The sequence below is a fragment of the Coturnix japonica genome, chromosome 9 (assembly GCF_054131305.1).
Source record: "Coturnix japonica strain WE chromosome 9, WE-NBRP24, whole genome shotgun sequence".
NCBI classification, from domain to species: Eukaryota; Metazoa; Chordata; class Aves; order Galliformes; family Phasianidae; genus Coturnix; species Coturnix japonica.
The window spans coordinates 31043746-31057249 of NC_140671.1; the positions used below are offsets into that span (position 1 = coordinate 31043746).

Here is a 13504-nt window from a genome sequence, read left to right on the forward strand (position 1 = left end):
GTGCAAGGTGTGTCAGACCGGGCACACATCACAGTCACAGCTGCTTTCCTTCTTGCGCTCACCTGGAAGGCAGCTCTGTGGGTTAAATGCAGCTCAGGCCTGAAATGAGAAACATCACAGTGAAAGCTTAACGTGGTGATTTCTGCATCAGAGGGATATGGATGTATGTAACACGTTTTATTTAACTTGACTGTTGCAAGTAAATTTAAAAACAAACCACGAGAATAAAAATACATCATCTGTAAATGTAAAATGCCTTTGTTCCAAAGGATGGCATTCCAACAGTACTCAGAGATCTGGACACAATGGGTCTGACAGCAAATAAATACCGATCCCTAACAGCTGTGCTGGGTGGGGAATCTCGGGGTGGTGGATCCAGCAGTGAGCGCTACGGGATGAGATGTGGTGCATGCAGTGTTTGGAGCTCAGCATTAACACCTCGGTGTGCGGCACACACACGGGCAGCCCCAGCGTGCTCAGAGCGCAGCAGGATGCAGGGCTGGCTCCCAGCCGCAGAGCAGCACTGCAGCCCCGTCGTGTTGGGTGCAACACCAGCAGCAATTCCACCATTCACACGACTCCCTGTGCTTTACAGCAGGGCAATGAGAGCACTGTGCCAGGAGGCCCCGCTCCCATCCTCTGTGCACGGCAGCTTCAAGGCACTGTCAAAGCTTCCAACTTTGAGTACAGCCCGAGCCTGATGAACAGCTTTCTCGAGTCTCACAGCTCAGCATAAAATAGCATTCAAGGCAAAATGGATATTGTAAAGCTGCAAACAGGGCGATCTTATGGAGATGGTTCTGATGTACTCAATTCAGTGGCAAGCCAGGAGGTTTAGAGGAGCTTCCCATTTCTGAACCAAGCTCACATTCGTTTTTTACCCTCTTGGTTAAAAACCAAAGACAGATAAAGAGAACCAACCCAGCCCCCATTTCAGCCCCTGCTGCACTTCACCCTTTTCCTGAGGGTGCAGTGCTTGTTTTTAAGACAAGCCAGTTGTCACTGTTTGCTTGTTTAAGAAACATTCCACGAGTCAACTGCAAGCAGCTTCTCTTCAGCTGAAGGTATGCAGAGGAATCACAATTCAGGCTAGCTGTATAAAGGCATATCTTACACAGACCAAAAAAACAACGAAAGAAAACCCTCACTAACTGCCTTGCACTCCGCAGCACTCACATTAACCCCTACGCCTCAGCTAAACAGTGCCAGCAGCATCTTCCAAGTATTCAAAGTCCAAGAGCTTCTGCAAACCAAAGACGAGACAGGCACAAGGACTCTCCAGAGGTTCGGTGGGTTCCTTCACACCAGTTAATGCATTTCTGTGTCACGGTGTCTAAACACCACTAGCTTATTTTTTCTACAAGTCTGCAGCAAATCTAAGGAAGCTGTGCTTACCTTTCCAGATAAGCCTTCTTCTAAAATAGTACAACTTCAAACCAGTTCCTTTACAGTGGTGAACAAGAACTTGCTCTCGCTGCACAGGGCCTGTCTGCCTGACCCTGCACACGTGCCAAGAGCCTGATGTAACAGGATTGCCAGCAAAGAGCCCTGGTCAGGAGGATGAGCTCCCCAGGCGTGTTCTACAAGCCGAGCAGCCCAATACAAGCAAGCTCTGTCAAAATGGGAAAGCAGAAAGGCTCCTCCCTGAGGGCCCCGGCGCTCCACAAGCCAGCCAAGGCAGGCACTTTTCTCTTTCCCTTTATAGAACAGTGCAGGTGATCAGAAACGAAGGCAACCTAGTTGTGAGATTGTGATTAAATAATAAATAAAGGTGTTTCTTATGAGGAAAAACAAAAGTGCCGTTCTGAGAAGGGTAGGAAAACAAACACCTGCAAAAGTTTAAATGCCACAACTTAAAAATAACAAAATATACGAAGAACTGAAGTTCAGACAACAGGAAAGGTCCAGCTCCACAGCCCAGCCCCTCGGAGATCCCTGCAGCACAGACACGGGCTCTTTCAGAAGGCATTAAACAAAGCCAGGGACTACGGTGACACGACGGACAAAGGGCTGCACCCTCACAGGAACCTCCCTTTAGCTTCTTATGGGAACGTCTCTTCCCCTCCAACTGCACAGAGGAACAGATCCAAGAGGGCTGCCTTCCTTAAAGCACACAGCACAGGTGGGGGGTCCAGACCCAGCCCTACCAAGCAGACCCCTCTGCTGAGGTGTTCGGTCCTTCCTGCTTTCCTTCTGTACCTTTTCTTTTGTTTTCCCCATAGGAAGAAACTGAAGAAAGGAATTCTGTGACAAACAAAGCGTTGCAAAGTGAAGGAGCTCCTGGTGAAGGCGTCTGACCCAAAGCTGTAAGCTGTGGTGTTTCAGTGGTGCTTCACACAACCATTCTCTTCAGAATTCACCCCTCAGATCTTCTCTGTGAGTAGCGCTGCACCTTCGGCCTCCACAGAAAAGGGCTGAGGAACGTTGCACCCAAAGGCCTCGTGTTCTGCCAGCTACGTTTCTACAACAGCATTTCAAACACTCACAATTTTACTCCCTGTTCTAATCAGTACGTTTTTGCTTCCAGGTTCCAGTTTGCCTCTGCCTTCTCTCAGAGCAACACTGGTTGTGGACAACGAACTCGCCTCGAGGCAGGGACAGCACGCTCCCTTGCTAACGGAGTTCATTCAGGTTCTGGTGGTGAAGCTCTGGGCGCTGCCTGTTCAAGTTGATGTTGTTGTCCAGCGTGATGCTGTCATCCTCCTGTGTGGTTTCTGGCATGAACTGTCGGAATATGCTGACGCTGCCGTGCCAGAAGATGGGCTCGGGGAGCCGCCCTGCTATGCTCCACGTTCGTGTCTCGGGGTCGTAAGCTTCCAGGACATCCGAGAGCTCAAAGGTGTTGTCGTAGCCACCGGAGACGTAGAGCTTCCCTCCCAGCACAGCAACACTGCCCCCAACGTGGACCTACAGTTTAAGATTAAACAAGCACCACAATTAGAAGGGCAGGAATTACCCAACCAGGAAGGTCTCCTGCCCACTTGGAGGTCACCATGGGATACAGCAGCAGCTGCTGACCCCTGCAAGGCATCGATGCTGTTGGCTGCCCCCATGGGCAACTTTTCCTTCCAGGTAACCATGATATGTTTAAATGCATTCTGTGCTCCAGGGTCATCACTGAGACACAATACCAAAGGTAATTTAACCCCATTTTAGTGCTGATAAGCATCCAGCAGGGTGCTGAGCATCCTACCTGAAGCATGGCAGGGATTTTATCCCATTCATTCTTCACTGGATTGTAAACATCCACTTCAGCTGAGTCATCCCTGCAGGAGATAACACAAAATTACTCTTCTGTTGTCAAAACCTTCTGCCTCACGAAGCCCACAGCTGAACAGCCTGAGCCATGGCCTGCTAATCCTCTGCTCTAAAGAGCCGGAGTGGCCCTTCTCAGCTTCTCCCTGGGCAAAGCAATGCCTTGTGCACATCCTGATGTATGCTGAGCTTTAGGACACCCCAGGAGGCACAAAAGACAATTTGGAGGCAATCCTGAGGGCTTTCTCAAACCCGGACTCTTTTTGACTTTGCATGTATGGCCAACATGTTTATAAACTAACATTTGTCAGCCTGTATTTTATTGGTTTTGGTGCCAAACACTTCAGAGTCTCCAAGGAAAATCAGCACTGTTCTAAAGTGACTGAAACCTCCATGCACTGAGAAGCAATGCGATCCCTACTGCATGAGTTTTTTTGACAGCACCAAATTTAGGTAGGCCAGAGAACTGTAATAGAAGAGCTGACATGCAGCACAATCCCCCAAGGCTTCTTACAGCCGCTTAGAGACGCGACAGCAACAGGTGAGGGATGTTTGTAAGGCAGAAACACTCACTGCTGACACAAGAATGCAAGAAGGACAAGGTCAGGGCGGACAGAAGAGAGCTGCCAGTCAGCACAAGGCGGTTCTGCTACAATGGAACTCACAGGCAGAGGAGAAAGTTTCATTTTATTCTTCAATGGCTGATCAATCTGGATTTCCTTTTACGTGCTCTTTCAATTTCATGCACTCAATTCTTTACTTAACAGAACAGACTCCAAGAGTTGCATTCTTCTCCTCTTGAGCCTCCTGGCCTACAGTTGCAAATTCTTTATACAAAATATCCCAGATGTGACGGACCAGAACCCAAACATCCTTTGCAGGAGCATATTTTAAATCCTGAGGATTTAAGGTTCTGAAAACTTTTCTTCCTCAAAATTGCTCAGAACAAAGAGCTGCTGCCCCCGCTGGGACAGCTTCGGAAAGGTAATTACATCCCAGACTGGGAAGGCGCTTAAAAATAGTGACCAATCAGTTCATCTTCATTCCTCCTACCTCTGCTGACACAGAGGCTGTCCTCTGCTATGCTACAGTTCAACGTTTTCTTGGAGCTTACTCGCTTATTTATAGCAACAAGGGGGACTAAACCAGAAGCCAAGAAAACTGAGAAGTCTATTCCAAGCACAACTGCCAGCGTCAGCCCGATTTGTAACCCCGGCTATTTCCCAGCCCTAGCTTTAAAATTCAGATATCTTTACAGGACTTCAAACATATGTCCTCGAGGTTTAGTTGTGACAGAACTAAAAGGAAGAAGTGTGGTATTTTGCAGAGCGCTGCGATTCCTTCTTGACACAGTACTCTCGTGTGACCACTCCTAAGACCCAAACGCTTTCCCAGGGAAGGCTCCTGGCTTACCCAGCACAGAAGCAGGAAGGGAGGGGAAGCAACTGCTGCCACTGCTCACCTTATGAAGTACATGAGCCCGTTCAGAGTCACGGTCTTTGGGGCGAAGGACCACGGAGGCAGGTGCCCGCAGTTCACCAGGGACCAAAGGTCGCTGTCAGGGTCGTAGCACTGCATCACCATGGTCTCCTTGCCCGACAGAGAGCCGATGGCGAACAGCTTGCCGCGGCACGAGGTGGTGGAGCAGTTGTCCATGGGGTACAGCATGGGCTGCAGAGCCTCCCAGCTGTCCACAGAGTGGTCGTAGCGCTCTGTGCTGTCGGAGGCGATAACGTACAGCAGACCATCCAGGACTGTGGAGCTGTGGTATTCTCTGGCTTTCAGCATTGGGGAAACCTCTGTCCACTCGTTCACGCTGGAGTTGTATCTCCAGACACAGTCGTACAGCCTCGATCCGTCCGATCCCCCTGCAGCACAACACAAAGCAGTTCAAGTGCCCTGTCACAAAAAGCAATCCCTGGAAGGAAAGCGCTCTGCGGTGACAGAGGAGGGGGCACGGCTCTGAACTGGGCTCTTTATCGTATCTTCCAGCTACACCCCCTTAATATCCACATGCACTTTTCTGCTCCGCAGAGCCACGCTCTATGGACTCAGTCAGGCCTGAGGAGACCAGAAGTGAGAAGATGTCACCAAACTTTTCATGCTATTTCTGACCCAGAATCCCAGTAAGCCAAGGAGGAATTGTCTCGTGGTATTCCCAGTGTGTATTCAGCAATGATTCAAAACAAGCACCCTCCTTTGTTCTAAACAACCACTGTCTTTTCCATTCCGCAGTTCCTCTGCTGCTCTCCAGAAGCTGCTGTGACACAGCAGAGATTAACATTCACCAGCACCCAGACGTCAAGGCGCTGCTGCTGTTAGCAGCACGGAGCCCCCCCAGCCCCCCCCACCGCCTGAGCTGTGACACTGATGTTACACAGAACCACCTCCAGCAGCAGCAGCCTGCCTGAAGCACGGGGTTCTCAGCAGAGAGCACCCCCAGAACTGCCCACAATTGCTCTGCGATGTAAAGGCATTAATACAGACTAAGCTTTTCACACTGCTGTCTTTAAAATCTAAGCTTTGTTTCCTGCTAAAACCAGAGGATGAACCCTTTTCCGTTCAACTCCACCCACACTCCAAATCTTTAACAGCACGTTCTACACAACTGGGACAGCCACAGGACGGCCACTGTGTGGGGATTTAGCTCAGAGAAGGTGCCTGTATGTGGATTAGGTGCCAAGTTACACATCAGTGTCACCTTTAAAGAGGTAATTACAGCCCCAGCAGACCTCAGGAGGCAGGGTGTGTGCCCAGGGAGACACAGTGACTCACACATGCTGCTGCCACTCCTCACTGCCTCATCTGCACAGAGACCCACAGCTCCCAGAGCTTTCCAACACGCCTCTGTCTCAAGCACATGCCTGGCTTGTGACTTGCAGGCTCTGAACCCAAACACTCGCTTTGCAACCAGAAATCCAAAACCCCTCTCAAGTCACTCACATCGTCCAGAGCAAACAGTTAGAAAGTTTCCCCAACACGAGTTCTGTGACTTGTCTGCGTGCTCAGAAGTATTAGTCACTACCAAATACCTCCCAGATTGAGATCAGCTGCTAAATCCTCACCCAGCACCACCTCCAGGAGTCTCTGCTCCTCTGCAGGCTTCGGCTGCACTGTGCTCGAGCTTCAGACTCTGCTCCTCTACCAACAGCCAAGTCTCACAGCAATCACCTCAGTATTTTCAATGGGAATCTCAATACTGATGTTTTCACACAAGCTTTCCTGATTCACACTTTTGCCCGCTCTCGCTTCAGCCCCACTCACAGAAGCAGCTGGCTTTCCCTGCCAACCTCCCACCTGAACATCAGTTAAGGACCAGAACAAAGGCTAAGACAGAAATGCACAGGTTGCTCTGCATCACGTGCTGCTCCTGCCCTGCCCTGTGCTCGCCAGCACTGCTGCTTCTGTGCCTGCAGGGGTAGAAACATCCCCAAGAGAGGAATGAAAGCAGCACGGGAGGAGGGTGCTGCGTGGGAAGTGGCTCCCATGGCCGATGTCACTTGTTTCCTGGAGAAGGCCCCACGGTGCCCTGTGCAGGACTCAGAACAACGGCTCTGCCCAGCCCTGCCAGCACAGCACCATCGTGCTGCAGGAGCAGGGCTGCTCCCCGCCCGCCCCCATTGCGCCGTGCCCCCATTGCGCCGTGCCCCCATTGCGCCGTGCCCCCATTGCGCCGTGCCCCCATTGCGCCGTGCCCCCATTGCTCCGTGCCCCCATTGCGCCGTGCCCCTTACCGGTCACGTAGATGTCGTTGCCCAGAGCGGCGACGCTGTAGCCCCCACCCAGGTGCTCGGGGAACTCGGCCAGGTAGCGCCAGTGCCCGGTGCGCGGGTTGTAGCAGTCCACGGTGACCAGCTCGTCGCAGTCGCGGTCGCAGCCACCGACGAGGACGAGGATCTCGGCCAGGCCGGTGGAAGGCCGGGGCCGCATGCGGGCGCAGGGCCCGCGGTCGTGGCGGTCGAGTCGGGCGGCCTGGAAGTCTCGTGCCTCCTGCAGCAGGCGCAGGCAGGGCGGGCAGCGCGCCACCAGCGGCTCCCCCTCCACGTGTGCCAGCAGGTAGAAGCGGCGCACGAAGGGCAGGCGCACGTGGGCCAGGAGCTGGGGCAGCAGCGGGGCGCGGGCGGCGGGGTCAGCGTGCACCCAGCGCAGCGCCAGCTGGAACGCGGCCTCCTCCTTGGGGACGCACAGCCCGTCGTCCCGCAGGTAGGACAGGAGCCGGGGCAGCGGCAGCCGCTCCAGCTGCGCGCCCAGCTCCGACACGTGCCGCAGGATGAAGCGATGAGCGGCGGCCGCCAGCGCGGGGCAGGCGAAGGCCTCGGCGAAGTCCTGCATGTCCAGCGCGTTGTTGGGCTCCAGCTGCCGCGCCAGCCAGGCCCCGCACGCGTCCTTGACGGCGGGGAACTGCAGCAGGTCGGCGGCGCGGAGCAGCCGCTCGGCGATGTCGGGGCCCAACCCGCCCACGCGGCCGGTGTAGGCGAAGTCGAGCAGCCTGGCCAGACACTCCGGTTCCACGCCGTGCAGACGCACCGTGTCGGCCCGCGCCTCGCGCAGCGCCCCGCCGAACATGGCGCGGAAGTAGCCGGACGCGGCGGCCAGCACGGCCCGGTGCGCACCGAACTCGCGGCCGCCCGCCACCACCGTCACGTCCAACAGGCTCCGCTCCGCCCGCAGCGCGCTCAGACCCCGCAGCAGCGACACCGCATGTGCCGGTTCCCCCGTGGCCGCCGTCCCGCCGCCGGTGCTGGCCGCCATTACCGGGACTGGACGAGATCGCGCCGAACGAACGGACCCGGGATTCGGCCCCGAGAGCGGCTGGAGGGAGAGAAAACACCGAGCGGGGCCGTTAGTGCGGGGAGGAACCGGCTACGGCCGAGAAACCGGAGAAACCGAACAGCGCTCGGAACCGGCCCCGCCAACCAGGAGCCGTTACATAACGACACGGCGCTGCCGGGAGCGTCCGAGCGGCGGCTCGTTATAATTGTAACGAATTTGAAGCCACGGGATTCACGGATCCCGGCAGCGCTGAGCGCTGAGCTCACGGCTCCGGACACCGGGAGCAGCGACCGTCAGTACCGGGAGGGAGCATCGACCGGCCCCGTCAGTTATAGAACCGCCCGTCACACCCACGGGCCGCGAGCAGCGCCCTCAGCTCCCGCAGCGCTCAGCGAACGGCCCGGAGCCCCGGTACAGCACGGTACGGTACAGCACAGTACGGTACAGCTCAGCCCGGTACAGCTCGGTACAGCGGTGCCGCAGCTCCTCTCGCGGCCTCTCCCGGTGCTCGGGATCCTGCAGCCGGTGCCGCCCGCTCAGCCCGGCAGCACCGAGACACGGACCCGAACCGGCCGCAGCGCCGTGCGGGCAGCGCCGCCCACAACCCCCCGCTGTCCCCTCAGTCCCTCACCTCGGTCCCGTTCCCGTTCTCTCTCTCTCTCTCTCTCTCTCTCACTCGCTCCTCGTTGCCCCGCTCCGCCCCCAGCGGCTCCGCCCCGCACTGCGCATGCGCACACTCCGTCTCCCGTCGCTCCCCGCGCGCCGCCCCGCGCCTCCCGTCGGCCCCCGCGCGGGCGGACTACCGATCCCGGCATCCTCCGCGCCAGCGCCCGCCCCTTCGCCGCCTCCCGCCGGTACCGAGCGGTTCGCGGGTGGCGGAGTGTCCGTGTGTCGGTGTGTCCGTGTGTCGGTATCTCGGTGTGTCGGTATCTCGCTGTGTCGCTGTTTCGGTCCGTCCCGCCCGGCCCCGCCGTCCGTTCCCGCGGGGCCATGGACTCCGACTCGTGCTCCTCCCCGTTCGCCCCGGAGGTGAGCCGCGTTCCGGGGGGGCCGTCTCCCCGGTGCCGTACCGTACCGTGCTGTATCGTACCGTGCTGTACCGGGCCCATCTTGTCCCGCTCGGCGGGGCGGCACCGGGCCGGGAGCTGGGGGGGGCCGGGCATGGCGGCGGCGGGCACTGGGTCTGCCCCCTCCCTCCGCCTCCCGCCGGTTGTTGGGCCGGGGCCGGGTCGGGGTCGGTGGGTCCCGGTGCGGCGCTGCCCGGTGCCCGGTGGGGGCGGGGCTTCGCGCGGGGAGCGGCGGCGGGCGGGGCGCCGTGCGGGAACGGCTCCGGTAACAGCGCCGTGCGGGTGGGGGGGCGGGGAGGTACCGGTACCGGGGATAAGGGGCGCGGGGCGGCGGGTTCCGGGAGCGGCTCCGGGAGAAGCGGCTGTGAGGGGGGGGCGGGTACCGGGAGGGGGCGGCGGCAAGGAACGGAACGGCGGGGGGGAACGGAACGGCGGGGGGGAACGGAACGGCGGGGGGGAACGGAACGGCGGGGGGCGGCGGGGCCTCCCAGCTCTGCGCCCGACCCGGCCGCGCTGACCCCTCCCTCCTCCCCCCCCCGCAGCATTTCTCCCCCGGTTCCCGGCGGCACCGAACCGTGGAGGACTTCAACAAGTTCTGCACCTTCGTCCTGGCCTACGCCGGGTACATCCCGTACCCGCAGGAGGTGAGACCGGCACCGGGTGGAAACCGGCCCCTGCGCCCCCAGCATCGCCCCGTCCCTCCCCCAGGCCCGGTCTGCGGCCCGGTCCCCGTGCAGCACAGCGCCTGTGGGGGAGGGGAGCGGTACCGGCACCAACTAAATAACGTGTGATCGCTGTGTGTGTCTGTGCAGGAAACGCCGCTGAGGAACAGCCCCAGCCCCCCCAACAGCACCGGCGGCACCATCGACAGCGATAGCTGGGACCCCCGCTTCAATGACACCCCCTCCTCGGTTTCCCTTCCTGCCAAGAGCAGAAAGAACTTCAGCCAGCTGAAGCGAGCCAAGCCCTACGGATCCCTGTTCCAGCGGGCAAAGCCCGGCAGCTTCCTGCCCGAGAGAAAGCAGATCGATAAGATCAGAAAGAAGAAAAAGCTGAAGAGAAGGGAAACGGAGGTGTCTGCCGAGGAGGATTACGAGGAGAAGCTGCTGGAGCTGGAGGCGGAGGACTCTTATACAGAGACGCCGATGAGCCCCTCGTCTGAGGGCGACCCTCAGTCTGTGGCTGAGCACAGCTCGGTGTGGGACTCTGACACGGCCTCCAGCGTCACGTACCCCACGGGGACGGGAGAACAGGCGGTGGAGATCCAGAGCGTGGGGAAACGGACGGTCATCCGGCAGGGCAAGCAGGTCGTGTTCCGGGACGAGGACGGCACCGGCGACGATGAGGACATCATGGTGGATTCGGGTATGTGATCTGGCTGCTGGGGTGGCTGGAGAGATCCCAAAGCTGTGGGAAAGCAATGGAGCTGCCGCTGATTTCTAGTCCTTGTGGTGTGAGGGGGATGCAGGGTCACTTAGTAGGTGTGTTCTGGGAGGGGTGAGGTTCTCAGCTACTGGGACCTCACAGTGGCAGCTCAGTGTCCTCCCGGCCTCTATTGTACCACGAGGGTGTTCTGACAAGAGCTGCCATACAGGCTCCTTGTAGGACCTGGAGGAATCAGCAAAGCGCGTCTTTGGGAGCCAGGCAGTTAATTGAGATCAGAAGGAAAAGGGCTCCCAGTGCAGCTGAGAGACACCGGATGAGCCGTCAGGAGATAAAAACATAACTCGCTGCTTTTCTTGCAGATGACGATTCCTGGGACCTGGTCACCTGTTTCTGCATGAAGCCTTTTGCCGGGCGGCCGATGATCGAGTGCAACGAGTGCCACACCTGGATCCACCTCTCCTGCGCCAAGATCCGCAAGTCCAACGTCCCCGAGGTCTACATTTGCCAGAAGTGCCGGGACTCCAAGTTTGACATTCGCCGTTCGAACCGCTCCCGGACGGGATCACGCAGGCGCTTTCTGGACTAAGCGAGGGAGGCGCGTCCTGCTGCGCTGCTGGGCGGGCAGGTGAGCCGGGCAAAGCACAGACACCGGCCGGGGGCCGGGCACAGTCACCCGAACTGCTGCTGCTCAGGCCGAGGGCTGCCCAGCCGGCCTGCGGTACGGGATGAGCTATCGCCAGTCGTGGATGGCCGGGGTGGAAGAAGCAGACTGGTCAAAACTGCTGCTAGATACCAATTAGCTCAAGGGACAGATGAAGCTCTCTGGGTTCAGTGGGGTTTTGTCCAGTTACGACTATGAGTTGGACGATGTTTTGGGAGTGTTTAATATCTTTGCCACGAGTTTTTTCTCATCCCGTTGGGAAACTGCAGATCTCTGTGCTAGGAAACTCGTCCTCTGAGAGAGCGGGAGGAGGGAATCCGTGTGAAGAGTCTGAAAAGTAAATGGCCACGTGTTTTAATTTTAATGTATTATTATACCTGCCCATTTGTCCGTATATATCAATCTTAGATATTCTAAGGCTGTGTAGGAGTGAGTGTGAACACATACCGACCTCTGTGTGATCTGCCTCCTCTTCCTGGGCCTGGGCAGGAGGTGAGTTCTGTGACCTGGCATTGTGTAATGGCAGGACTTCACCCTGCTCCGGGGGACCGGTGCGTTTAGAGGAAGAGAATGCTCCTTGCTCTGGACAGGCAGCGCTGGTAATTCGCTGACAGCAGATTTCTTACAAGTCTCCTCTTAACGGTGATTTTTGTGACTTTGTTTTGCATGATTGGCTCACGTGTGTTTGGGGGAAAACCATTTGCTCTGTGTCCTGGCCCTCTGTTCAACTCCAAGGTGCTGTTTTAAGATGATGATTCTCCCTTTTCTCAGCCCAGAATTCAAGCGTGGACTGTAAAAGAGGCTGCAGTAAATGAAGAACCTGGCCAGTCTGGTTGGAGATTTGATCATTTCCATCAGTGCTACAGCTGAGCTGACTTTGTTTCTGCTCTTTATTTTTTGAGATTTGTAGTCAGAAACCCCAAATCTTTAACCTGTTGGCTGCAAATTACACATTAAAAGAAACCAAATGCAGGCCATGCAGCTGGCAAAGTGTAACAAAGATCCATCTGGTGCTGGGAAGGACAAGAGTGCAGGGAGTCCAGGCTTGTTTATGAGGCCACCAAGATGGAGGTGGAGGCGTTGTCCCTCAGTGGCCAAACAGAGCGAGCTGTGTATGCATGGTACAGCTTAGGTGGATGATTTGGAGACATTTCTCCTAAGTGACACCTGATGAATGTGTTCTCTGTCCTGTGAGATGAGGAGCCATTGGCTGGCACTAGAGCTTGTGTGAGACCAGCTGTGCTGGTAGGAACGTGTCACATTGGTCTGCAGACAGACCTGCTGCCGTACCTGAGGGCAATGCAGCTGGGAGATGTCCTGGTGCTGAGCAGGGTCTTCCCAGGCACAGTCAGGTCCCCTCGCTGACATCCAGTGCTGGGCAGCCAAAGCCTCGTGCAGACTGCTCAGCACAGCAGCACCCCGGGGCTCCTGTGTGGGATGTGGGCACGGCTGGGTTGGGATGATGGAGCTGCACACTGTGCAACTGTCCTTCAGCCTCGGTTCTTCATACAAATCCCATCCCACTGCGCTGTAACAACTGACCCCAGGTTCTGGAAACCAGCTCCAGCTTCTGTTAAAACTCAGCCCGTGACTGTGCTGTGCTGCCTCCCAGAAGCTCAGTGCAACCACCGAGGAGTTTGCCAAAGACTTGCCCCTTACGGCTGCCTGACTGCTCTCTGCAGCCAGAAACATAACCAAAGTTCTCAAATGCTGCCATTTCCCTCTGCAAACAGAAAGGCACTGGAAGATCCTGGGTGCAAGCTGTGAGGGCTGGGCCTGCTCTGAGCATTGGCATCTTTGTGTTTACAGCGTGTCTGCAATTCAACTGGACCTCCTGGAATGTGTTCCTGAAGTTTCTACGTGAGACACGTTAAATGGCCAACGAATGGCCTCTTCCCCCAGGGGCTCAATACCCGTCAGTGTGACTGACTCTTGTTCTGTTACCTTTTCAGATTCACCCCAATAGATGGTGTCTGACAAGTCCAGCACGTTACAGTATCAGCAGAGAGAAAAAACGTAACATCTCCATTGTTTCAGTTCATCACTTTCAGCCATGTATAATTATAGTTTAATTCAGAACTTTATTTTTTCATTAAAACTGTTTTAATGAACCATGTTTTTTTTTTTTTAAGTGAAAGAAATGAATAATGACTTTGTTTTATTCTGGATTCAAGAGTCTGCTCGTGTGATTTACTGGTGTGCAAAACAGTTATGCGGGGTGGCAGCAAGACTTGGCCAGAAGCGCTCATCAATAAGTGATATACAAAGTGAGGGGGGATGGACAGGGGTGTCACAAGCAGATCTCCCCTTCATGCTCTGCCAGGGGTCTGCTGTTCCAATCTCTCTTGTCCAGCTCCTGCTG

At 56.4% G+C, this 13504-nt stretch overlaps 2 protein-coding genes across 6 annotated transcripts; one reads left to right on the forward strand and one right to left on the reverse strand.

Annotated features, from left to right (window-relative positions):
* Positions 1–162: 162 nt before the first annotated feature.
* Positions 163–8751, reverse strand: KLHL21 (kelch like family member 21). Of its 2 annotated transcripts, XM_085509268.1 has the most exons (6): positions 8709–8751; positions 8489–8524; positions 6990–8015; positions 4718–5123; positions 3194–3266; positions 163–2907 (listed from the first exon to the last, which is right to left on the reverse strand). In XM_085509268.1, the coding sequence occupies exons 3-6, from the start codon at positions 8005–8007 to the stop codon at positions 2614–2616; spliced, it is 1791 nt and encodes a 596-aa protein (XP_085365394.1). In that variant the 5' UTR covers positions 8008–8015; positions 8489–8524; positions 8709–8751; the 3' UTR covers positions 163–2613. The 2 variants fall into 2 exon arrangements, with proteins under 2 accessions (XP_085365394.1, XP_032304667.1); XM_032448776.2 differs by lacking the exon at positions 8489–8524 and having other exon boundaries at positions 6990–8067; positions 8660–8751.
* Positions 8752–8860: 109 nt separating this feature from the next.
* PHF13 (PHD finger protein 13) lies at positions 8861–13310 on the forward strand. 4 transcript variants are annotated; one of them, XR_014931900.1, is made up of 5 exons: positions 8861–9057; positions 9638–9739; positions 9908–10460; positions 10841–12076; positions 12177–13310. XR_014931900.1 is itself a non-coding variant. In XM_015882596.3 (4 exons), the coding sequence occupies exons 1-4, from the start codon at positions 9019–9021 to the stop codon at positions 11065–11067; spliced, it is 921 nt and encodes a 306-aa protein (XP_015738082.2). In that variant the 5' UTR covers positions 8861–9018; the 3' UTR covers positions 11068–13310. The 4 variants fall into 4 exon arrangements, 2 of the variants coding, with proteins under 2 accessions (XP_015738082.2, XP_085365411.1); XR_014931899.1 differs by lacking the exon at positions 8861–9057 and adding an exon at positions 9175–9360; XM_015882596.3 differs by having other exon boundaries at positions 10841–13310.
* Positions 13311–13504: the final 194 nt, after the last annotated feature.